Source organism: Diospyros lotus, chromosome 1, assembly GCF_014633365.1.
Source record: "Diospyros lotus cultivar Yz01 chromosome 1, ASM1463336v1, whole genome shotgun sequence".
Classification (NCBI taxonomy): Eukaryota; Viridiplantae; Streptophyta; class Magnoliopsida; order Ericales; family Ebenaceae; genus Diospyros; species Diospyros lotus.
This window is the reverse complement of record NC_068338.1, coordinates 38,865,037-38,890,387: the sequence shown is the minus strand read 5'-3', so window position 1 is coordinate 38,890,387 and position 25,351 is coordinate 38,865,037. Positions and strand designations below refer to the sequence as shown.

At 34.8% G+C, this 25,351-nt stretch overlaps 1 protein-coding gene across 7 annotated transcripts; it reads left to right on the top strand.

Annotated features, from left to right (window-relative positions):
- The first annotated feature begins 8,133 nt into the window (after window positions 1–8,133).
- LOC127801833 (pseudouridine kinase) lies at window positions 8,134–21,411 on the top strand. Of its 7 annotated transcripts, none has more exons than XM_052337277.1 (11): window positions 8,140–8,353; window positions 8,497–8,622; window positions 8,832–8,934; window positions 10,713–10,760; window positions 12,076–12,173; window positions 12,261–12,375; window positions 13,367–13,449; window positions 13,710–14,274; window positions 15,575–15,670; window positions 15,785–15,858; window positions 21,265–21,411. In XM_052337277.1, exons 1-11 carry the CDS (start codon window positions 8,309–8,311, stop codon window positions 21,304–21,306), a joined length of 1,395 nt encoding a protein of 464 aa, XP_052193237.1. In that variant the 5' UTR covers window positions 8,140–8,308; the 3' UTR covers window positions 21,307–21,411. The 7 variants fall into 7 exon arrangements, 4 of the variants coding, with proteins under 4 accessions (XP_052193265.1, XP_052193274.1, XP_052193237.1 ...); XR_008023196.1 differs by having other exon boundaries at window positions 8,143–8,353; window positions 15,771–15,858; window positions 21,265–21,362; XR_008023197.1 differs by having other exon boundaries at window positions 8,150–8,353; window positions 15,145–15,670; window positions 15,771–15,858; window positions 21,265–21,362.
- Window positions 21,412–25,351: the final 3,940 nt, after the last annotated feature.

Below are 25,351 nucleotides of genomic sequence, written 5' to 3'. Positions count from 1 at the left end.
ATAAAAAATTAAAAAATTCGTTCTCTTTAAAATTTTAAAAATAACTTTTTAATGATATTTTATTTAATAAATTTGATTATTCAGTAAATTAGAAATATTTAATGTTAATATATTATTAAAAAATATATACATTTTAAAGTTAATGAATTTTGTAATTTTTTTCATTATAATAATAAAATATAAATAAATAAATATATTTTGAATTAAAACACTCAAAAACTTTTTATTATTTTGAATTTTTTTATTTTTAAAATTATATTTTTAAAAATAATAAAGATAACGTGTTTACAAAGAAAAGAGGAAGAAGATCTGATCTTAGATGGGTCATGGGTGACCTAAAATTAAAATAAAATAAAAAAGAAGAGAAAATGGCGTGTCACAATTATAATAAGCCAAGCCCATTCAACCAAAATAAACATTAAAAAAACAAAGTGAAAAGGGGCTGAATCATTTTTTTTATTATAGTTAATTAACTATTTATGGCAAGCACGGCCTGGCCTGGCGACATGTGAAGAAGGTTGTATTATTCGTTGGGTCAACTGCGATGGCTAATGTACCCATCAAATTAAATTATTATTTATTGCAAAATGGCCCCCACCTTTCTCTCTCGTTCACGTCCTTATCCCGCCCGCCCCCTTTCCCTCCCCCAATCGGCTTGCACTTTTGTGTCCGTTTGGTCGTGCAAATTGCACCCTCCTCAATTATTCTTCAGGTTAAAAATATTCACCGCGAATGATTAGAACCTTATTTTATAAAATACACATAAATAATTGTTAACAATATAAAGGTTTCTATGAATACTTTGGAATTCTACAGTTGTTGTACAATTAAAATTGAATCAAATGAACAACTTATGAAATGAAATGATATAAATCCAATTACTAGGATTGTCCACAAAATAACACACACAGCTGGCGAAGTCGAAGGAGAAGGCCCGGGGAGGGGTCTGGGTGGCCCTTGTTTTTGGCGACTGTTTTGGAAAACGCCACCGATGAACAGAACAAGTGGGATATTATTATTAGATTATACTATCAACTTGGTATCAGTTTATGTTCTGTGTTTTATAATTTTATTAATTAATATTCGGTAATAAAATAAATTTGGCAAGGGGGAAGATATATATTGTAAAAAAGAATGAGAACTGAGAAGAGAAAGACAAGCGAGAACAATAATAGCTGGCAAGTGTGGAAAAAAGAGTTTCGAAGTTTGACTGATTCAAGTCCACCTTCAGTCCCCGATTTGACCCGACACCATTGCTGCTGAATTTTCTGAGATATTGATTTATTTTGATTTCCCCCCCCCCCGGGCCCCCCCCCCAATCTCTCTTTCATTATCAGGGAAAGAACTTTGAAGACACACAGAGACAGCCAGAGAGAGGGGGTTCACTGTTTTGAAAGAATTGGCATCATCAGCATCAGCATGACATGAGCATGGGCATGGAGGAGTTTGTTACGTTGAAGAAGACAGGGACAACTCAATATGCATATAAATTGTACATTATTTGTCTGTGCCACTGGCGGCGACAACAATATTTACCTCCGGGCTACTGCATTTGTACATTTTTAATACATATTGATGAGAAAATACCTCACAAAATTAATGAAAAAAAAATATAGAATAGTGAGTTAAAATCAAAACAAGAAATGGCAAAAAATCAAAGCAAAAGAACTCTCTGTTGTGCTCTGATGAATCGCCGGCAATGGAGGAGATGAAGGTGGAGTTTCAAGATTCAGATCAATCAATCCAAGATCCACTAAGATCAAATCAAGAATCGGTCCAAGAAAAATCCAAAACTAGCCTTAAATCAAACTCAAATCTGCCCCAATAGAAAGAAAATACCTCCAACCTGAAAATTAATACCAACAACCACTCATTTTTTCCTCTTTGACTATCTCTATCACTCTCTCTCTCTCTCTTTTTTTTCCCTTCAAAAACCACTGCCATAAATACAATATATGTAAATAACCATCGAAGAACCAAATAACATTTCACCAAGATGAGGATAAACTCTCTAGATATATGAAAAAAATAGATGAGGGTGAGGAAAAAAGGGGAGAACAAACCTAGATTTGAATGGTTTGGACAACCAAGTCTTCAACATCTTCAAATAAACTAGATCAAATAAGATGAGTAATGGGTTAATAGGCTAAATAAAGATAAGGAGCATAATGGACTTTAAATAGGGCAATTAATAGGCTTAGATCAAAATGGGTTGGGGTTGGTTCTTGTTTGAGCAATTAGGCCATGCCTGTTTTTCTTAAAAAATAAGATAAACTTACTTGAGCAATCTTCTTAGATAGCGTTTGTTAAAATGAGCAAGATAAGGGATAATCAAAATAAGTTCGGAATGATTTTCGAATCAAGATATGGAATGGTCAAGATAAAGTTGGGAAGCATTCAAAGATTTTTATCAAGTTGTTTGTTAAATTTTTTAAAATACACTAAATGACACAAATGTCATTTTTTTCTTATCTATAAAGACCAATATATGTTTATCTTGAGGGATAAACATATGTTGAAAGATCAAGATAAGAGGTCATTAATGATTTTTTCAAAAATGGTTAGATAAACTTAACAAACATGTTGGAAATGATAGAAGTCCAAGATACATTACATATCTTGACTTTTCTAACTCATATCTTGATTAACAAATGCTCACTTATCGAGTTTTCTATAAATAAGTTTAGACTTTTTTTTAAATCTATTAATCCCGAGTCAAAACCTATGATAATTTTATACTTACCCGATCTTATCATCATCGTCTTGAACTTGTTGGATATCACACCCCAACACATACTATTCAGCTATGTTGCACAGAAATGGAAATGGGAAACGCGGAAACGGAAACGCGAAAACGGTATTTTTCAAAAAAGTTAAGAAACGGAAATGCGGGATAAATTGTAATTTTAAAAAATATAGAGGTATATGTGAAATTAATATATAATTTATATACTATAAATAATATTAAGTTATAATTTTGCAAACTCTAGATATACTATTACAGTATTACCCTAGACTATTACCCGCAAACTCTCAGAGACCCACGCCGCTTGCTGTCAATGGTTGACTACGCCGCTTCCTCCATCTACCACCGTCGCTGACTTGCCGCCTCTCTTGCCGTCGACGCGTCTGTTGCCTTTGCCCTCGCCCTCGCCCTCGCCGTCGATCTCACCTCTCTCATAGTCGATCTCTGCCATCGTTGCTGTCTTTCTCGGTCACCATCGACGAGTCTCTTGCCCTCAACCTCGTCTTCGTCTCACCTCTCTCACAATCGAAGTGTCTCTGCCACCATCATTCGCCTTTCTCGCCATCGACAAGTCTCTTGCCCTCACAATCACGTTCGATCTCACCTCTCTCACAGTCGAAGCGTTTCTGCCACCGTCACTCGTCTCTCACTCTCATCGCCGCCCACCGCCGTACACCATCTCTCGCCTTGACCATCGCTACATACTCCATATTTTGCCTCGCCGCCAACTGTCGCCGCCTCGCCTCTCGGTGACCATTGTCTTTCTCGCTACAGGTGAGTGACCGTGGTCGCTGGAAACGCGTTTTAAGTGTGAAGCATGTTTCCCACATTTTCTGTAAATTGCGAAACGGCCCCCAGAACGTTTTGCAATTTACAGAAACGTTTCGAAGGCTGTTTCGAGCTGTCTTCGCGTTTTCGAAATGGGAAACGGTTCGGAAACACCGAAACGGCGCCTTTGAGCCGTTTCCATGTTTTATAGCTATTCAATATGAAAATAATTTGTTATTATTAAGAATGTCTCAATTAACGTGCAATTTTGATTATAAACAATTTTTGTTTTTTGGTCGTATTTGCCATTAAAGATTTACGGGAAGGAGAGATGGAGTTGATGTGCAACAATAACAAAGCGTCAACCGTTGGGATGTCAAATGCAATGCATCCAACCTAATCCTCCAATTCTCTCTTAATTTTGTTTCTTGCTTGTTTCGTCTCATCAACTTAATTTAATTTAATTCTCAGCTGTAATTTTCAGATTCCTTTAATATTGGGTTTAGGGCGGTTGAACCTGAATTAAACCACCACCACATACACACACACACATACAGATGTTAAAGTGGGTTTGGCTCTCTCTCTGTGTGGAAGATGCAACTATCTATCCATCATCTCTTCAAGCAGTGTTGTCCCACCCCAGCCCCCTCCTCGCCTATCCTGTATCGGCTAATCGTCGCCTTTGCTGCATTGCATATATGCAGTACAAAGAAATTAAAAAAAAAAAAAAAAACTACATATATGAAATAAAATATTAAAAGATTAAAGGTAGGCACCTGATCAAGTCCACATCACTTTAGTTTAAATCTCTATGATTAGGTCTACCCGTTTGTTTGATCCAATTCAACTTATATAACTACACAAGCCAATTTAAAAGTTGATGCCAAATCATATATTACTGTCTAAGTCGATATCAAACCATTATTATTCTTCTTTATTAAGAAAAATAATTATATTAACAACACATAACTTGATTGCGCATTAAATAAATCGATTGAATACACTTGATAATACACAAACCAACCATGAGTTAAGTACTGCATGCCGTTAGGATTTGTTAAATTATATAAATATTTATATGAGTTGTAGAGCTTATAAACTTTTTATTAGAACAAGTTTATTAATAAGTTACTAAAATATTTTAATAAAAGAACTTAATTCAATCAAAAAGGTATCAATCAAAGAGAACAAGTTTTTAAAGAAGATGTTTAAAAACATTAGGGTCGCGTCTTTTTGCATGAATTTTTTGAATAAAAATTTAGGTTGTAAGGAAATGAAAATGAAAAAATAAATACAATATAAAATAAAAATATGAAAATATTTTTTTTTTAAATAAGAAATAAAATTGTTGATAAATACTTTAAAAAAATATAAGGGTGTTTTTATAAATATAAAAATTAAAAATTATAAAAAAATAATAATTTTTATTATTCATTCAAGTAAACATATATATAAATACATATTGCTTTTATCTTTAATATTGTCGACGTTCAATTTTAGCCGACCTTAATTCGTTTTAGGTCGCAGTGAGTAAGTTCAAAGTGCCAAGAAAAAGAATATGAAAGTTTTAGATATGAGTCAACACCGGAATTTTTACGTGGTTCGGCCAGAACGATATCTACTCCACAACCGCACTCTGATTATTTTCTCAGAATAGCGATGTCTGATTATTCTCTCCGTCCCTCATGATATCTATGATTCTTATTTATACTGAGGGGGCATTTACAATTTAAATAACATATAGAAATACAATGATTACATAATGGGGGACAAACAACCCTTATCATCTACACAAAATCGAGAGTGGGATCCTCATTACGAGGGGCATGAGCTGTTGCAGATAAAATGAATAGTCCCTATCTCTGACTTCTCAGCAACTTTACCATTTATGCGAGTTAACTATTTTAGGCCAGCGACCTCGGCGGTCAAGCGAACTGAGGGTTTTATTGGGAGCTCGTTAGTCGATCGCTAGGGGATTTTACCAGGAGCTTGCAAGGTGTTTGCTTTACAGGCTTCGAGTTTCGGTGGTGTATGGACTTCTTTTGACGAGAGACTTTCTAGGCTCTGAATGATTGGGCCGGCCCATTAGACTGATCTCGGCCCACGAAGAGTGAAGCGGAAATGGCGTACAACAAATATGATTATCGAGATAATAGAGACGTAATTATTTTTATCTTTAACGTGATTGTAAAATATAAATATGTTATCATATCAAAAATGATTTTCAATATTTTTCCAACACCACGAAATGATCTCGAAATCATTTATGTCCTGAAATCATTTTCAGCTAATATTTGAAAGCTAATTATTCTTATAGATAGAGTTGGATCGCGTGTATATATAGCACATCAACCAAGTATATCATAAAAATGTTGTTCCTTGGCCAATGGAGTGTTTAGCAGTCACACCTACCAGACATCGACGAGTCAAAAGTGAAATTAATTTAAAATTAGTGAATCAGGCAGGGTGTGAATTGATCTTAAAAAGATGCAGATTTTGATGACGAAAGAGATTAATATTATTATAAAATAAGATGTTTGAAGATATGTATGGTTTACCATTCTACAACTACGAGAATAGGAGGGAGGGAGAAGGAAGGACGGTGGAGAAAGGCCTTTGTGAGGTAGACCCAATACAAGCATTAAATTCTAACTTATAAAAGAGTTTGAAAGTGGCACTCCAAACACACCACACATATTACGTAGTCCAATGCACGTGCCTTTGAATTTTATTTTCTAGCTCTCTACTTGTCTGACTGTGAGACACTGACACTGACACTGACACCCTCGCCACCACCTCCTCAACCCAAATCTTTGAGTATTTGGGTTGAAACGAAGAAGCCATGGCACATTCAAAGCACGAAAGCTACTTCCTACCAAATAGATTCAACAAATTATTTGAAAACTTCGACTGCGGTTTACATTCATCCGCCCCACCCCATTTGAAAGTGATCTTTTTTTTTTTTCTAGATTTAAAATTAAAACCACCCGAATAAGCCAAATCCGTTAATGTTAAAGATATACATTTTAAAAAAATTTGTCGGGTTAAATTTGAATTCAAGCTTATTTATTCAAAATTTTATCGGTTCGAACCTAACTTATTTATATTAAACATACTTCAAATGAGTCTTTTCACTTAGCTGTACATTTAGGGCTTCAATTCAAGCTTGTTTATGTAAAATACATCTAAAATTTAGTGTATAGTTAAATTTTAAATAATATAATAAATATGACAAAAGATTAATCTCAATTATGATGTATAAAAAGAACACATAATTTTAAAATAAACCACAAAGAACTCTAAATTTGAATACTTAATTAAAAGAAACTAAGAGTGCGTTCTCTTTGCTTTTTAATTTTCAGTTTTGAGTTTTGAATTCATTTTTAATTTTCTGTTTTGATAGTCTGTTTTTAGAAAATTGAAAACGTGTTCTCTTTGTCATTTTGAAAAACTATTTCTCAAAACAGAAAATTAGAAAATGCGTTCTCTTTGAAATTTTGAAAATAAAATTTTAATAATATTTTATTCAATAAATTTGATTATTTAGTAAATTAAAAATATTTAATGTTTATAAATTATTAAAAAAATATCTACATTTTAAAGTTAATGAATTTTATAATATTTTTTATTATAATAATAAAATATAAATAAATAAATGTATTTTGAGTTTTGATTTTGTTTTGGATAAAAATACTCAAAACAACTTTTAGTTGTTTTGAGTTTTCTTTACAATTTTTTTTATTTTCAAAAATATATTTTTAAAAACAATAAAAAGAATATGTTTTTATTATTTTAAAAAATTAAAAATTAAAAATAATTTAAAAACAACAAAAATAACGCAACCTAAATGTTCTCAAACTCAACCTCATCTCATTTACTGGATGAGCTTTAAAGTTGGGATGATAAAAAACTTGCGGTGGAAACGGAAGTTGGAAGGGCAAAATTAGGCGTATTTTGGGTGGTTTTGGAAGAAAGGTGTGAGGGTGGGGGCAGTGGGGCGGTCTACGTTGGTAGCTGTGGACTTGGCTCACTTCTTCCTTGGCCACTGGCCACTGGCCACATGCTGAAACTCGCTCTGGCCCACCAAGCTTTGTCTATTGTTGTGACATTTCATTGTCGATATTGACCCCAACCTGCTTCCCATGTTAACTCTCATAAAATATTGATTAATTGAAATATATGGTTATTTACAAAATACTCCTTCTAGCTTTTTTTTTTATATATATATAATACATAAGAAATAATAAAAAATGTTTATTCTAAAAAGTATAATAAGGTTTGAACTCACAATCTCATGCATACACGAGAGGACTTTATTATAACTTTGTGAATTTAGCTAATTGTATTAAAAATGGGTGAATCAAAATTTCTAAATTTCTCTTTGTGAATGGATAGGCATGAAGATGATTGGTGTAGTGAGTTATGGATTAGTGTCTTATTGTTGTTTGGGCCTTGAAATTAAAAAAGGAAGAAGATGAAAAGATAACAAATGGGCCCAGAGGCCCACTTTAGTTCTCCAGCCCAGTCTGTGTTCTCGCGGCTTCAGAAGATTTCTACTAGTTTGTTTAACCAGGGCCCATGTCAAACTAGTTAAGTCATTGTAGCCCTAGAAGTTCTCTTTGATCGGTTTGAGCCCAAATCAAAATCTGCATCTCTGCGCCCAAACCAAACAAATATTAGTTCACAGCCCAACTCGTGGTTCTCTGCTGCTGCTGCATCACACTCAACAGTGTTCGCTTCCATTTGAGAATCGCCTCGGCGAGAAAGGGGGACGCCGCTGATCGGAGAACATAAATGAAGCTGCCGCCTCCATCTGAACCTTCGCGGCCTCTTCACTCCGTAAGATTTCATGGCGTTTTCCTATATATAATTATTATTTCTGATATATAGAACTGAAGAAATTCATTGATCAAGGTTTTCCTCCCATTCTGCACATTTTTGTAGACTGTATTCATATGAAGTTTGTGTTGTGTTGTTTCTAGGTTTTTGTTAAAGGTGGAGAAGTGAAAGATGCTGAGGGAGAGCCAGTGATAATCGGAGGTATGGTTTTGGATGTTCACGCCACCCCTTCTATGCCTGCAAATCCAAGGACCACCACTCCTGGCAAGGTATGCCTCGATCCTCTGTTTTCTTTTCCTTCTGTATGTCCGTGACACGATATTGTGAGCAGTGTATACTGTATTGGATACTGGTGTACTGTAAGCACTGCTTGACGAGTGTACTCAGAACAGACGTAAAATTGGACATACTGTAAGACAAAAGGTTTAACAATAAAATTGGAAATTTACAAAATTTCATTCGTCTGCCTATACACCAGGTGTACCATATACCAGGTGGTGTAGCGAGGAATGTGGCTGAGTGCATGTCAAAGCTTGGAATAAGGCCTTATATGATAAGTGCCATGGGACTTGATATGGCAGGTGAATACTTAAATAAGATGTATCCTGACATTAGTTACATTAACATTTATCCTTATCGAGGGATTCATTCACAATAACATAACATTACTCTTGACTCATCATACCATATTTATTGCACGGGAAAGTGCCAAAGAAACTACTATACTTTGACCCCAAGGCTAAATTGGCCACTATAGAAGGGCCAAATAAACCATTGTATTTTTAGACTTGGGGCCAAATTGGCCCTTGTACTTTAGAAAAGGGTCAAATAAGCCACCATACTTTTGGATCCGAGGCCAAGTTAGCCATTAGGGTAGATGTCTGTCAAGACCTTGGGTGTACACTTACAAGAGAGTGGTGGTTGTAGCAGAGTAGTTCTCAAGTGAATAACAGTTAGTAGTTATTTTTGTTATAATTGAAAAACTATATAAAGAGTAGCTATAGATATGAAGTAGCAAAAAGTAGTTGAAGTTGTTTCAACTGCAATCATTACAGTTACATTAGTTAGTAATAAACTACTGCAACTGTTATAAGCTGTTAGTAAAATTAGTTATAAATGTAACCAATTAACTGTTGAGGGTAGCCATATATAAGGCCATACCACGTTGTATTGAGACATTATAAATCAATACTTGAATTCAGATTCTCATTTCTCTCTCTGTTTCTCCCTAATTTCTCTCTTTTTTCTCCCTCTTCTTTCTCTTTCCCTCTCTCGTTCTACATTTTGTTCTTCATCAAAACCTAAGTTAGGATAGGATCCTGACAATGTCGTCTTCACATCTTCCAACGACCTTTTAATTCTATTAATATGGTCAACTCTATGCCCAATTAACCTCACACAATTACAAATGTCCAAATTAAACCCCAAATTGTGATTCAAAAAGACCCCCAAATAGTTGTAGTTTGTGTCTTTTTTAAAGTGTAGAAGCCAATTTGGCACAGATTCTTGAAGTATAGTGGCTTCTTTGGGCCTTTTTAAAGTACAGTGGCCAATTTGGCCCCCAATACTAAAGTACAGTGCCTTATTTGGAACTTTGCTCTTATTGAATTGATGAGAAAGAAAGTGGTGCCTTGTCAAACATATAATTCACTATACTTTAGTATTGGGGGCCAATGAGAGGTGATAACTCTCAATGAAAATCATAATTTTCTTTGCATTTGGATAGAGGGATTTCAGATGATATCATTTGAAATTTGTAATTTGAAATGCTTGCATTTCCAATTCTTCTATTTTTGGATTCAAATCCAGGGTGGATTTAGACCAAAATCCAAATGCTTTCAATAAAAGTGTATCCAGACGATGAATTTGGAATTTCAAGTCCCAAATGATTTGGTCAAATGACCTATCCAAACAACTGTTAGAGAATTCCTGAGAGTCTCCAAATCCCATTCTGTTTTTTCTTTTTTATTCAGTTCCATTTCACTTAAAAATGATATACGATTCTGTTTACAAGGGATGTCCAAATGTGTGGACATATACACATGTAATTTTTCACCTTTCTTTGATTTTTGCAAGTAGGCAATAGTGTTTACCATACATACCACAATCTGTCCATTGTCTTGATTCAATAACAGATTAATAGGTCTATGTCCAAATAATATTGATGCACCAGAATTACTTCTGTCCTTTAATTATATAACAGATCCATTGATGTGCCTTGTTGCTAGACTAGCAGACTTCGTCTAATTCTTTATTTGAGAAAGGCACAATTCTTTTTTGTTTCTGTAGGAGGAAGCAAATGAAAAAAGAATAAAATTAATTAATCCTGAAACTGACAGATGCTCTTTCTCTTCAAAAGGGAATTTGCTGCTGGAGTACTGGAAATCTGCTGGACTGTCTATGGGAGGTACATTTTTTAGTCTTGTTGACTGATATAGGTTGAACTCATTCGTCTGGCTGAGCAAATGTTGTCTTCATCCATGCTATCAAGTTCGTGAATCAAAATAAAAACTAATGTGGTTTTCTATTCAAAAAAGCTTCTATGGGTAATTTTTATTGGATCAACTTGCGAGTTTTTGGTTTCTCCATGATCCATTGCATAAATGATGCCCCTGACTGATTTTCTAATCATGCTAGGACAATGACATTTTTTGCCATTCTATTTGATTCTGGTAATTATTCCGAAGCCTGCTAATCAATCAGGAGTGTGCCCCTACTATTTCATGGAGTTGGCCATAGTAGCAAACCTCTGAAAAAATGTTAAAGTGCAAAAGAGTAGAATGACCCAACAATGGAACCAAAGCAGTGGAAATGCTGTTTAGGAAGAGGGAGAAGCCCTGCATGAGTTGTGGATTATTTGTGTAAATTGATGGGGTTTTCTTTTATGTTTTTGGAACTTATTTCCCTGAACATGGATCATTATGACTTATGTTTCATAACCTATTTACTTATTCATCAGTAAGGAAATGTGCATATTTGGTTTTGGGGATAGAATTTGTAGATAAAATGATAAGTAAGAAAAGACTTATAATCTATGTTAACCAGGGTGCTGTTTTCATTATGGTACATGGTACAGGAACAACTATGCAATTGGATATTTTATTGGACAAAATATGGGGCTAGGACTAATTAGAGCACTATTTGGTGTCATGGTTCTGTTTTAGGAGCAGGAAGTTTGCTAATTTCTCTTTGCAGATTTATGCTATTCGATGGTATTTAGTATTTATCTACTCGAAATTGTGATTTTGGTTGGGTTCAAGGCAACCCAGGGCAAGATTTCACTGGGGTTAAGAGTCACAGGTATCCCATAATACCACCTATAATTTACACCACTTAAACCTCATTTGGGATTGAGGCCAGGTGAGGTGGGGTAAGTGAAGTGAGTTTGATTACATAAAACTACTTGGTAAAAATACCACCTGTAATTTACTCCACTGAAGCCTCATTTGGGATTGAGGTGAGGTGAGGTGAGGTATGTAAGGTGGGTTTGATTACATAAAACTTTTTGGTAAATTGGTCAACTTGAGTTGAGTTTCACTTATAATTGTTTTGTAAAACACTTGAACTCACCTAACACACCAAAAATTTACAGTTGAACTTGAGTTGAAGGAAAATTGTGGCTACAAAACACCTTTTTTATCGTGTTTGGCACATTCTTCTTTCAGATGACAAGTACCATTAGAAGTATCTCATGTCCTACTGAAATATTAAGTTTTGATTAGGGATTCAAAGGCGCCAGGATATTGAGACTTCTGTTGTATGCAACGTCTTTGATGTTAAAGGAGAGGTCGCAGCTGGGGTTGCTAGTGTAGAAGCAATTGTAAGTTCTTTTTTAAAAGAGTGATTGGGCATTACAGGTTGGATGATGATTTGCCAACTTCAAGTGTTTTTTGTTACCATGACGCAGGAAAAATTTCTTACACCTGAATGGATTCAATTATTCAATTACAATATAAGCTCTGCTCCTGTTGTGATGGTGGATGCAAACTTACATCCTTCTGCTTTGGAAGCGTCTTGCAGAAGTACCTTTTTTTTTCCATTTCCTCTCTCAGAATATTGTCGTCATTGTCCATATCAATGAAAGACGTGATTATGCAAGTTTCAACCTGAAAGGCTATTTTTTTGTACTAATAATTAAATTATAATTTCACGGTCCTTATTTTGGTTTGTTGATTAATATTCTGATATATGTCCATATTTATGTGGAATAAAGGAAAAAAGAAACCAAAGTAGCTTTGGTTTTTGTCACTTTTACATATTGTGATATATACTTCTGGGTCCACTTTTGTAGAATCAAATGAAAATATTGTTAAATGAGGCATATGCCATTGTAGGTTGAAAAACTGTATTTCAGATAGCTGATACAAGGAGTTTCTGAAAAAATGGACAAGTCACTGACTGCAGAAACGAATAGTGCAAGGTGCCCATTATTCATAGACATGCACTAGTGCTGTACACCAATATAATTCGGTATATTGATTTATTTGCTTGTGTTATGTGCGTGTCTCTCTTCTTAAAGTACAATTCTTTAATTACTTACTGTGTTAACTTTATATACTTAGCCACCAAACTGAGCTGCAATTTGTTCATTTATCTGTTATCCTGCGTCTCTGTCTATGCTCATTGAGATAAGATTAAACATAACTTCTTATAGTACAATTCTTTGTTGACTGTGTAACTTCGTTCTACATAGCCATCAAACTGAGCTGTAATGTGTTCTTTTTTATCTGTTAGATGTAATATGTGCACATTGGGACAGATAAAACTTAACTTCCCAAAGTACATTTCTTTAATGACTCTGTTAACTTTGTGCTACATAGTCACCAAACTGAGCTGTAATTTATTCATTTATGTGTTAATTCATTTACTCTGTGTCTGTGCACATTGAGATGGATAAAACATGACTTGACTGGAATATTTTGATTAATGTTGAAAATACTCTAAAAAACTCTTCTGTTTATTTGCTTAATTGGTTATAATTAAATTTATAATAGTTCACCTGTTTGTTCTCAGTGGCTGTTCAATCCGATGTCCCTGTGTGGTTTGAGCCCGTCTCAGTGGTAAAATCCAGAAGAGTTGTTTCAGTTGTAGAGTCTGTAAGTGCCAAAGCTTACTTGTGGTGTGCATGTTAAGGTAGTTTAGCTCTAATCATTTGGTTGTTGATATTCCCTCGACTTTTATTAATGGCTTGTGCTCGGCATTAGAGTTCAACTTTGATGAACAAACATTCAAACATAGATTAACAGATATAACTTTGGAAGGGTGGAATAACAGGATCAGTATTCAATAATACCACTGATTTATGCATTTCATTTTGCATATGTGCTTACTGCTTACTGATCTGAGGGTTTTACAGATAACGTTTGCTTCACCTAATGAAGATGAACTTATTGCCATGGCAAATGCTCTGTCTTGCGGTGATGTTTTTCATCCAATTCACAAAAATAATAGGAATATTGGATGTTCAATAGAATCCTTGTTCCAAATGCTCAGACCAGCAATCTGGGTTTTACTTGAGAAAGGTATTAAAGTTGTCATTGTGACTCTTGGATCAGACGGGGTGTTTTTATGTTCTAGAGGACCCCCTGGATTCAAGAAAAATGGTTCGAAGAAAAGCAAGCTTCATGATTCCAGCAGCCTGTTATACAGATATGTGAATTCAAGCTGTCCTCCAAATCAGTTTTTTGGAGCTACAGAGCATGAGACAAGCTCTAATCTATTCGCTGTGCACTTCCCTGCACTTCCTGCCTCAGTTGTAAGGCTTACAGGGGCTGGGGATTGCTTGGTTGGTGCAACACTTGCTTGCATCTCTGCAGGGTTGGATGTTATCCAGAGTTTGGCTGTTGGTATAGCAGCTGCCAAAGCTGCTGTTGAGGCAGAGACCAATGTGCCTGCAGATTATAGTTTGGCCAAGGTTGCAGGTATGGAATTTATTTTCAGTTTGCAGGCTCATATGAACATATCAAGTAATAATTTTTTCAATTAAAGTGGTGTGAAACATAGGGGATTCTCATTGAGATCCTTCTATTTACCTAGGTGAATGGTTGCATTGACTGGCTTGTTACACTGGGTGATGTTACAGTTAATTGATGTAAATAATCAACGACAGCATGTTTATTCTCTCATATCTTATGTATCAAAAAGAAAAGAAAGAAGAAGAAGAAAAAGAAAAAAAGAAGTATCCCTTCTCATTGTATAACAATTGGATCTTAAGATAAGTTTGTTAGGGAATGAATCAAGTGATAAAAAATTTGGAACAAAATCATGCGCCCACACACGACAAAATTTATGTGGTTCAGCAAACAATTCCTACATCCACAACTGCACTAAATGTTTTCACTATTTCAGAAGGTTACAATTAGAAGCATTATGCCCATATATTTGTAGATGAAAACTAGGGCAAATAGAACTCTTAATTTGGATAGGTTTCCTAATCCATTTAGGTTTTGGAAACAATTTCCTGCTTAGGGTTTGGGGGCGTAAGGGGCGCTGCCCCCTTGACCACCAATAGTTGACCACGCAGCGAGACTCTGGGCTAGCTAGGCATAGGTATCATAAATTGAATCAGCCTCCACGTTTCCCACAAACTTAAACTAGTTTTAGATACAAAGAAAGACAAAAAGGATTTTTGTCCATTATGTGAAGTAGGCCTTGGCAAAATTTCGTTTTGCCGTGACCTCTAGTACCCCTGCACTATGAGGATGTTTGTGTGCTTCAATTATGGTGTCATCTTGTTGTCCTATTTACTCTCCGACACTGGAAGTGTCAATTCATGTCAATTTTCCACGCAGATGATGCCAGATCTGTTTACTCTGCTGCCAAAATGATGTTCTGTCGGTCAATGCTTTAAATCAATGTACAATTGTACGAGGAGATTCTTCCAACAGTAGTTGATCTGGCCAGGCTGCTAGGCTGATTTTTTTCTTCAAGCAAGATAAACAACTTTTAAGTTGATTGAGAATCATGCTTGCCTTTCACTGGGTTCTCCGTTCATAATGCAATTTGGGGCTGAAAATTTGTCTACTATATGTCTTCTTGTGTTGTACCTTCTACCCGTGACAGTTCTGTACATGTCGAGGAAAGCTTCTTGAACTGTCAGTTGAATGCACGGCTAAGGCTGACGCTCCTGCTTGCTTTTGTGAGTTAGTATCTAGAATGAGAAGGTTGAGCACTTCCTATTTGGAGTTTGCCTAAAGGCAAAATTTTTCTCCATGGTGCCAGTTTTTACTCCTTGGTGGATTATTAAAAGCTCAGATGTGAGAGCATCACAGATGTGTGTTGAATTTGTCGAGTTCACCAGTGGAGATCATATCAATCGTAAAAACTCTTTCCTTTTCTTTGTCTTTTTCTCAGTAATTGTAATAGTTATTTCATTACACTGGATACTGTATCGTAATCCTCATTAATGAAGCTGCAGTTGTTTAAAGCCAGCCAATCCAAGAGGTATTAAGGATACAACATCAGCTGTTAATGGTTTGAGCTGCTTTCGGCTAGATCAGCATCCGGTATGCAACACTATTGACTTTTTTTTATTAATTATTTAATTAATTTTTTCCGTGAGGAATAGAGTTTGGTTCTTTACCCAAATCTTAAGTCAGTATGCGAGGATTAAGCTTCGTCAAATGAACTATAATTGTGCACTTAATTTCAACTGAAAATACAAATGGAATAAGACACCCTTAATATGGTGTTCGGCATAAATTAGTGACAACTGAATTAGTCTAGCAAAATTGAACATGTTTAAAAAAAAAAAAATTAGCATTCAACGAGCAATTTTATAGTTATGGATAGAAATGAATAGAATTTTTGTAGTCGGCTTCATCTAATGGAATTACTACTTAATACTAGTGTTTGTATGTTGTATTCAACTAACTATTTTTAAGACTCGCAAGTGAAAAAAAAAAAACAATTTTCAGGATTAGCAGATGGCCCACCAGTTGGGTGGAGGTAGAGGCATCTAGAGTCTATAGAGTTGAATGGTAGTTTGCATCTCTATCCATTTCCAGTTTCCTCAGCACTTAGAATTATAGGTGTCAAAAGGGCCGGGCCGACCCGAGTCGGCCCACGGACTTTTTAAACGGGTCGGGCCGGCTCTTTTACTAAAAGGTCGAGTCGGGCTCGGACTCTTTTGTCATGGATAGGGCCCGGCCCAGCCCACGGCCCCCTACAAAGGGGCCGGGCCCTTAGCCCACAGGGCCTAGCGGGTCGGGCCGATGGGCCTGACCCTTTTTTTTTTTTTTTAAATAATTTTTTTAAAAATAATACATATAATATATACATGTATAAATATCAAAATAATACATATATAAAAATTAATTTTTTTCTTTTAAAAATATTTTCTATCTTAATTCTTAAGTTTTAAATATTATTTTATTATTTTATATTTCAAAATTCTATATGCCTTATAATTTTTTTTGTGAATTGATATGAAAAATAATGTACATATAAAAAGGAGAATATTTATTTATAATTTAAATATATAAAAAATTTAACTTAAAAATTTTAAATAAATTGATGGTTATTATTTATATATATTACGAAATTAAATTTTTTAGTATCCAATATCAATAATTATTAAAGAATAACAAAATTAAAAAAAAAAATGAGTAAGGGCCTTACTGGCCCATAAAAGCCTCATGGGCCCGGCCCATAAGGGCCATGGGTCGGGTCGGGCCTAGTCGTGGGCCCAATTTCTTTGGCCCAGCCTGGCCCCTAAAGCCCGGCCCATCACGGGCTAGGCCGGCCGGCCCGCGGGCCAGCCGGTTCTTTTGACACCTCTACTTAGAATGCAGTTTTTTTAGTCCACACTTCCTATTTTATTCTCTATTATATTATAAATAATTCACTTTTTATTCTAATTTTGTCTAAAGGATTATGTGTGCTCCAACCACACTCTTTATTCTACTTATTTATTAATAAATTTTAATTCTATTTATTTTATCTCATTTATAATTTTTATTACTATAAAATTTATTATTTATGATAATTTAATAATAAATATGACGATATTAGATTTTTATAATATTTAATATATTTATAAATAAATTTACTAATATTTTTTAAAATGATTATTTAACAAAATTAGGATTAATTTCAAAATATTATATTAAAATTATGCGATACACATATATATAATTAATAATTATATGTACAAAATAATCAAATACATATAAAATAAATAATTAAATACACAAAATAATAAAATACATCACTCACAAAATCTAAACATTCTTTTAGTCGACCAAACACATTTTAATTTAAAATCAAGCAAGATAAGAAATAATTAAGAATTATTCAAAATGTTCTTAACATTAGAAAATAAACAAATAAAACAAAAACACTGAAAATTTCAATTACTATATAAAAAATACAATTCATATAAGTTACTATTAATTTGATTAATAAAAAACAAAAGTAACAATATAAAAACACAAACCCACAACCAAAGGAGAGGAGGAGGACCCGTCGCTGCTGCTAGAGCAGGAAGCATCGCTACCGTCGCCGCCGTCGTCATTGTTGTTGTTGGTTGTTGCCATCACCGTTGCTTGTCGCTGACGATTTCTTCAAATCTCATAAGCTCACACAGAGCTATTGGAGGCTTTTCTTCAAATCTCATAACCCCAAGAAAGTCGTTGGAGATTTTTATGAAGCAAAACATGACTCCTCAATTGTAGGGAGCCATTTCAAGCTCCACAAAAATTTGAGGAGTGACTTGATAGGTAGGGAGCAGCGTTGGAACAAAAATTTTTTGAAATGCTCTTCAAATTTTGGCATAGCAAGGATGAACTACGTGGAGATGGCCTTATGAAATATCTCATAAAGACATATTGGATCAAGCAGTCTGGCAGGAGAGAGCATTTGGGGGTATTGCCCATGCTACTTTCAGAGACCAGAAATAGCAGAGTAGTTTAAAATTCAATATTTCCATGTTCTGCTGCTGGACTCTCCCATCATGTGTTATCTAAAATATACTCGGTCCATGCTGTATAAACCTACCTTTTTTAATTATCACTGGAAAGTTAACCAACAGATTTAAGTTGAAAATTGGAGTAACCATGGGAGGAATATATGACATAGATCTGTAGCACCACCAAGTACCATAGCAAATATTATCACTTTGGACACCAGATATTTGATCTTACCATGAATTTACACTTTTGTTCTTGTTTGTTTTTAATCACTAAAGTAAACAAGGGCAAAAATGTAAATTTACTAAGCCAGCCTACCTAGTCGACCAACCGGGTAAAGCTAAAAATCATTATCATATCACTTTAAAATAAAATACACATCAAGGCAAATGAATTTACATGCAAAGAAATTGTTACAAAAATCTATTTGTGAATGTACACATTTAATTTCTAGCACAGATGCATGGTGGGATATAGCGGAACTCAATCTTGGCAATTTGGATATTCATGTTTTAAGTTGGCAGGAGGTGAGTTTGGTATAGTGGTAAAATTGTTTTTAAATTTATTGACAATAGATAAAAATGAATGAAAATTTAAAATTTATGTAGTCAACCCTACATGATGACAGAAATACAGTAAAAACGGCGATACAAGAAGAAAGATAATTGCAGAAATAATATAAAATAGTAGCGAGAATTGTTGTTCCCACCCAGTCTGAGTTTAATCAATTTAATGCCTCTATGTTTTGATTGGAAATTGAATTGCATTTGAGGACTCTTCACTGTGGCTTTTCCTTCAATCGGAAACAGATTGATCGACACAATTCGGATCCATCTTCAAAGGAAGATATGACACCTCGTTTACACTTTCATCTTAGCTCCTCCTGTGTCAAGGAAAAATCATTTTAAGTACTAGAAGTAACTGGATTAGATGGTTCAGAACAAACAAATGAAGGTGTGTTTATCCAAAAGGAAGTTTCCTAAAAAGACTGAATGGAGGCATTTCATCCTTGTGTCCAGTGTCAGCACAAAATTACTACCAGCGTGACAAAATTACAAAGCGCATGATGCAATTATAAATTTGAAATTAAGAAAACATAAAGAGTATGGACAATACTCACTACCACAATAATTTCACTTTTGTCTTTGTTTATCTTCCTTTTCTTCCCCTTGATGGGGCAGTGTTTGAAGTTGCTGCCTATGACAAGAGGGAACATTGAGTTGTGGGTATCAGATACAAGTGCAGGGAGGCTGAAAAGTAGTAAGAGAATAAGAATCGTTTCTTTACACCTATAACAAATATTAATATATAATGCACTATTTATGAACAAGCATCACTACAGAAGGAGGGCATTCAGCGTTATTGAATTTATGGAAAAAAACGCTGTGAAAATATTTCTCGGTGTTTGTTTAGATATTTAGGTAAAAAAGTGTCGGTGACAAGAAAGTTTCTGGCGTTTAGAACCATGGGGAGAAATGTTCTGTTTCTATTGTTCACTAAACCGAACTTTTGGAACAGAAAATCTCGCAGTTACACACACTGCCCTAGATACCTTAAACGCCGGCAATTTCCTCCCGTTTGTTTCTTTTTCTTTTTTTTAGGGTTTCCAAAAATCTCTAATAACGGGCAAGTTTAAACCCCAAAAAGGATTACTAAAAATGCTGGGAAATCCATTGAAAACACCAGGAATGGTTGCCTAGATCCCAGCAAACCCACTCTGTTTTGGTCTATTCCGATAAGGAGGTTTTCTGTTTTCTGAGCTCTAGGCACATCCTTGAATGTGTTAGTTAAGTTTGATTCCATAGTCCTTTCACGTAGGCTTGGAATCCTTCATGTTCTCACTGGAGGAAAACAAAGCAAATCAAAATTTTGTAGGGACTGAACTCCAATATACTAAAGGTGTTTGTTCAATGTTTACCGACCTACTTTATTATGGAAGATTAATCAAGTTCGTCAAATTTTCTAGGTGGGTGGACACCATTCTATGGTTCCCCTTTTTGTTCCTTTCCATTAATATAGAGGCCAAAAAGTCAAATTCAAAATACCTAGAGTAACATGTCTAAGACAAATATGTACATAAAAGACAGCAATAACTCCAATGTAGTACCTACTGAAGGGGGAAAAAAGTGACCCCTATGTAATGGCAGTAAACATGAAAATCAGTTGTCAATTATTGCACGTGCTCAACAAGTTATCCAGTGCGCATTTAAAGAGTAATGAATGCATATTCTCATTGACAACAAGCATAACAAAAGGATAATGGAACATTATATCAACTAGTCATGCCCAAACAAACCAATGGAGTTCCGAAACACAAAGAAAGGGATGAATCCAAACAGGTTCAGAAATGTTGGGTTTTATGCCTATGTCTTTCTTTTATAGGGTGTCTAAATTTCCGATTCACTACTTTTTTTGAGTCTAAAAACGAATTTTGATAGGACATTCGTTTCACCAAGTGGATGTAATTATGTAAACCTTCTTATAAAGTGATGGTTAACTACTAAAGAATATAAAAAAATTCAAACCCACAATCTAATACTTAACATGAAATATAAATTACTACTTAAACCATGCTTTGTAATTTGCCAATGTCTTTCACTTTCTTGTTTCTGAGGATGCATCTTCTAATTCATCAATATAGTTGCCATACAAAGTGCATTGTCATTCTCATATTACTTTCTCTGACCTAACAATAATTTACTCATCTACTGTATAATTGGGGCCGATCTAGAACACAGTTTCTTTCTTGGCAAAAGAATTACACATCTGTCAACATCAGGGCTAAAGAGATTTGATATAATTATACTTTACCTTTGATTTATCTAATGCTACAAGAAGATGTGCTATATTTACACTTTTAGCATATGCAACAAGCTAAGATGCTGCTAATTTTTTTCTTCTTTTATGTCGTTTCTGTCCTTGTGTCTGGAGTGAATTCTCCGTACAAAAGGAAACCCATTTACAAGTTACATTAAATTCTGACACAATATTTCCGTTGATCAGGCCACAACTCACAACGCATTATGCAACATCTTGGAAGCTTGAGAAGATAGAAGTACCTAAAATCCTAATTTCTGATTCTGGGGAAGTGGAACGTGCAAACTTGTGGCAATTAGATGCAGACCTTTCAGTGAATTCTATGCCTTCTAGCTACCTCTTGCTTGGGCAGTTTTCTCCTTTCTTCCCTCACTTCATCTACAACCTGTCAAAGGAAAAATCAAGCCAGTAAAAGGAGCAGAGCAATAACATGGAAGGTGCATTAACAAATATCAACTGAGAATCTGAAGCCGAGTGGCAGATGGGAGGTGGTAGCAATAATAAACTTGAGGTCTTGTGAGTCACTTTTGCTCCCCTTCTGAATTTCTGAGTGGCATAATCTTACTTATTGAAAAACAGGATGTTGAAACTATAAAAAAAAAAAAGGTCTAAGGTATGCAGAAAATCATGCAAAGTGCAACTAGAAAGCATGAATCGAGTACAAGTAGAGTTAATAACATCAATCACATGCTCGGACATTTATTAATGTTTCACATGGAAAAGAACACCAAAATAAATAAAACTAGACCACATCTGCAATACTACTAGAAGGGGAAAAAATAACAATTAGGTGAGAAGGGGAAATGAGGAATGGCATGGCTGTTGTCCAAATCGCATTCTAGAGAGTACTTGTATGGGTAATGTTAGAAGTGAAATTTGCTTTGTTAAATAAAATCCCAAGACATGGATCCATGATTAACTATGGTGCCAAATTAATTTACAAATATTAATGCATCAATCAACACTGAAATCAGAGTTTAGTAGTTGGTGTAGCAGTATGTACAAGTGAGCTACATGCATGTTTTCCAGTATTCCTCAACACAGAGTGAGTGCACTGCAATTAAGTTGAAGTAGTTATGTCATTCACTGATGAAAAAGACTTGACAGAGAAGCAATTGTTCATTTCTGATGCATACAAACACACATGCGCGCGCGCGCGCGCGCTCACACAGAGACAGAGAGCGGGAGAGCTGTCAAAGACCTGACAGATATTTTGTCTTTCTGCTCCAGTTCTCACTTCTCAGCAGGTGAAACAACAACCTCATTTGCTATTTAGCTCACTTAGCGTGTGAAATGGGCAAGTTCAAGTTTAAGTTCAATAGGACAAGAAACACTTCTCTAGATAGATAGATGATAATCTAATTAATTGAAGTGATGTACATACATTTAACAGCTCGAGTAACGAAAATAGACTAATAATAATGTAAGAGAGAGCCATAATCTCTTGTTTCCCTCCACAAGGCTACAGGCAATTCCGTAGATTATTACATAAAAAATAAAAAGGAATCTTTTTTCATGTACCCCAAAAGCACTCATAGAGAGAGTATTCAAACAATAACGGTGAATGGTGGCAGTAATCTCGTAACGGTCCAATGCCAATGCAGTGAAATTCCTTGCCAACAGAAGCCATAACCGCATATGTAAATATATTATTCAGCGTAGACAAGTCAGTCACTTAGTTGAAGTTGTGAAACAATGTTCTTATACAGCAAAAATTTAAGATTGCAAACAAAAACAATTCCCCTTTGATTTTCGTACTGTTATCCTCCAAATACAAAATAATAATAATAATAATAATAATAATAATAATAATAATAATAATAAACAGTTAACGAACTGATGAAAGCCGTTTGGTATCCAGTACTTATCTATTGACAGTGAACAACTAGTGGGTCCAAAATCTTGTTCATCAATGCCTAGCTAGCTCTTTAATTACCATTGATAGATTTAAACAAAGAGGAAATGGCAGCTTGGATACCAAATGCATTCCCATAATGATGAATTTTAATTAAAAACGACGGGGCAGGTCAAAGATTCATGAATGAAAATGCTCCTAATCAGGGGCGGATGCAGAGGGGGGCTTGGGACTGGACTGTGTCGGGAGTTTATATATTTATATATATATATTACTATTTATTATATATTCTTTTTACTGTTTAATTGGGGCTGGCACGGGCTCCCCCTATATCCGCCCCTGCTCCTAATAAAAAAGATGGAAGAAGACAAACCGACTACACACACATATATATATGTATATAGACGATCAATCCGCAAAACGCGAGCCCTAAATTCAGAGAGAGAGAGAGAGGGGGAGAATTACGGTAGCAAAACAGCTGGCTTACATGCTTATATACATAAGGCTTAATCAACTAGTTTATCTAAATTATTGTAATTTTATTCAATCTTTATTTTAATTTGATCATTAAACTTTAATTTTAATTTTAATTTTATCCTCAGTTAATCAGATGTGTAGCATGTTGATAATTGACACATAAGCAAAATGTCATTTTGTCTTACTTTTGTCACAAATCATAAGATAAAACAATATCATTTTAGTTAAATTAATAATCAAATACACAAACTCAATAATCAATAATCAAATATACAAAATAATCAGATACAGATGCATAAAATTAATAATCAAATACACAAATCTTTAACCAAATACACAAACACAAAATCAATAACTAAATATAGAAATCAAAAATTACAAACCCAAAATCACAAAAACTGAGATTCCATAAACGTGGCCAAGAAAAGCTGGGATTCCCTTCTCAATCTGTCGTTCGAATCACCAGCGGCCGTGTACGTCAGGCCAGTGGGATTCTCGTTCAAATCGTCGGCGAGCGGTGGGATGCACACATCGTGGTCGTGGTCGCGTTCTCCTCGTGAGTTCGTCGTAGCCGTGGCTGCCTTCTCCTTGTGGGTTTGCCATGGCTGTGGCCGTGGTCGACGACCTCTAGTTACTACCATGGCCAAGAACTTGGTGCTCGACATGGCTGTCGTGACTAAAGGCTATGGGCTTCGACGCCATGGCCATCATTAATGAAATCCAGTCGGTGGCCAAAGTCACTAATGATGAAGAGTGAAGAAAGAGGCAGCCGGTAGCAGTGGCGGCAACGGCGCAAGGTGGAAGGCAGAAACTCTAGCTCATTTGCGGGAAGAAGATGGATTTTGACCGATCTACTACTAGGCTAGATTTAGGTCGGGTTGACCCGATGTAGTATATTTCACCAAAATAACGTTTTGTTTTGTTTTATGGTTTGCGATAAAAGTAAAGGCAAAATGATGTAATTTTGTTGATGCGTCAATTATCACACACATTACTTTTCATCTCAACTGTCACGTTAACTAAGTCACAACACACACCTGATCAATTGAGAATAAAATTAAAATTAAAATTCAATAACCAAATTGAAGCAAAAGTTAAAATTGAATAAAATTATAAAATGGCCTTAACTTCAGAATAAACTAAGTCAATTAAGCCATATTATTAATTTAGTATTATTATATCTTTCACCTATAAGTTAAAGATAATTTTAAAGTGGACTAAAAATTAACTTTAATGAGTTAACAACAAATTAAAACTCATAAAAGTAGAATAAATTGCTTGTGATATACTTAAATTTGAAATCTTTATCTAAACAGGTCAATTCTCATGTCACTTGCCATTTTATATTAATCATAATTCAAAATTTAAAGAATAAATTTCACACCATACCATTGAAGTTTGGCTAAAAATGTTTAACCACTCATAAATATATATGACACTAACACAAATCTACTTTTGAGGTTAATTATCTATTATCGTTGAATTAATTTTGTGAAAGCTCTCAAAATGCCTTTCCTCTTCTCTCTTCTCTCTCACTCTTCTAAAATTATAAAAAGAAAGATAAGAAAAAAAATTTATGGGTGGTTGCCAACATCGACCAACCACAACTTGATACCTAGAGAGATGGAAGTTCGTTACTTAGAACATCAATTGCTGACGAAGAGATATATATATAAAAAAGGTGTTATATGATAGAAATGAAAAGCATTATCCATCTCTTTTGTTGTTGGTTGCCAACAAAAAAAAAGACCCTATTCCCGACCAATGGTGATAGGGGCCATGTAGTTGACTCATCATCATGCAACGATTTCAACGTGTTGATCGAGATTTAGCAGTGGATCTTAAAAAAAAAAAAAGTAAAATAAATATCTTTAACAATAAAAAATATATATCATATTTAAAATCATAAAATATTTGCAGCACGTGGACTTGATAAAGAAA

Bases quoted from the DNA above. Each gene is read 5' to 3' on its own strand.
- LOC127801833 (XM_052337277.1), top strand. From the start codon at position 8,309: ATGAAGCTGCCGCCTCCATCTGAACCTTCGCGGCCTCTTCACTCC. The intron at 8,354-8,496 runs GTAAGATTTCAT...TGTTGTTTCTAG, and splicing joins CTTCGCGGCCTCTTCACTCC to GTTTTTGTTAAAGGTGGAGA. The intron at 12,376-13,366 runs GTACCTTTTTTT...GTTTGTTCTCAG, and splicing joins TTTGGAAGCGTCTTGCAGAA to TGGCTGTTCAATCCGATGTC.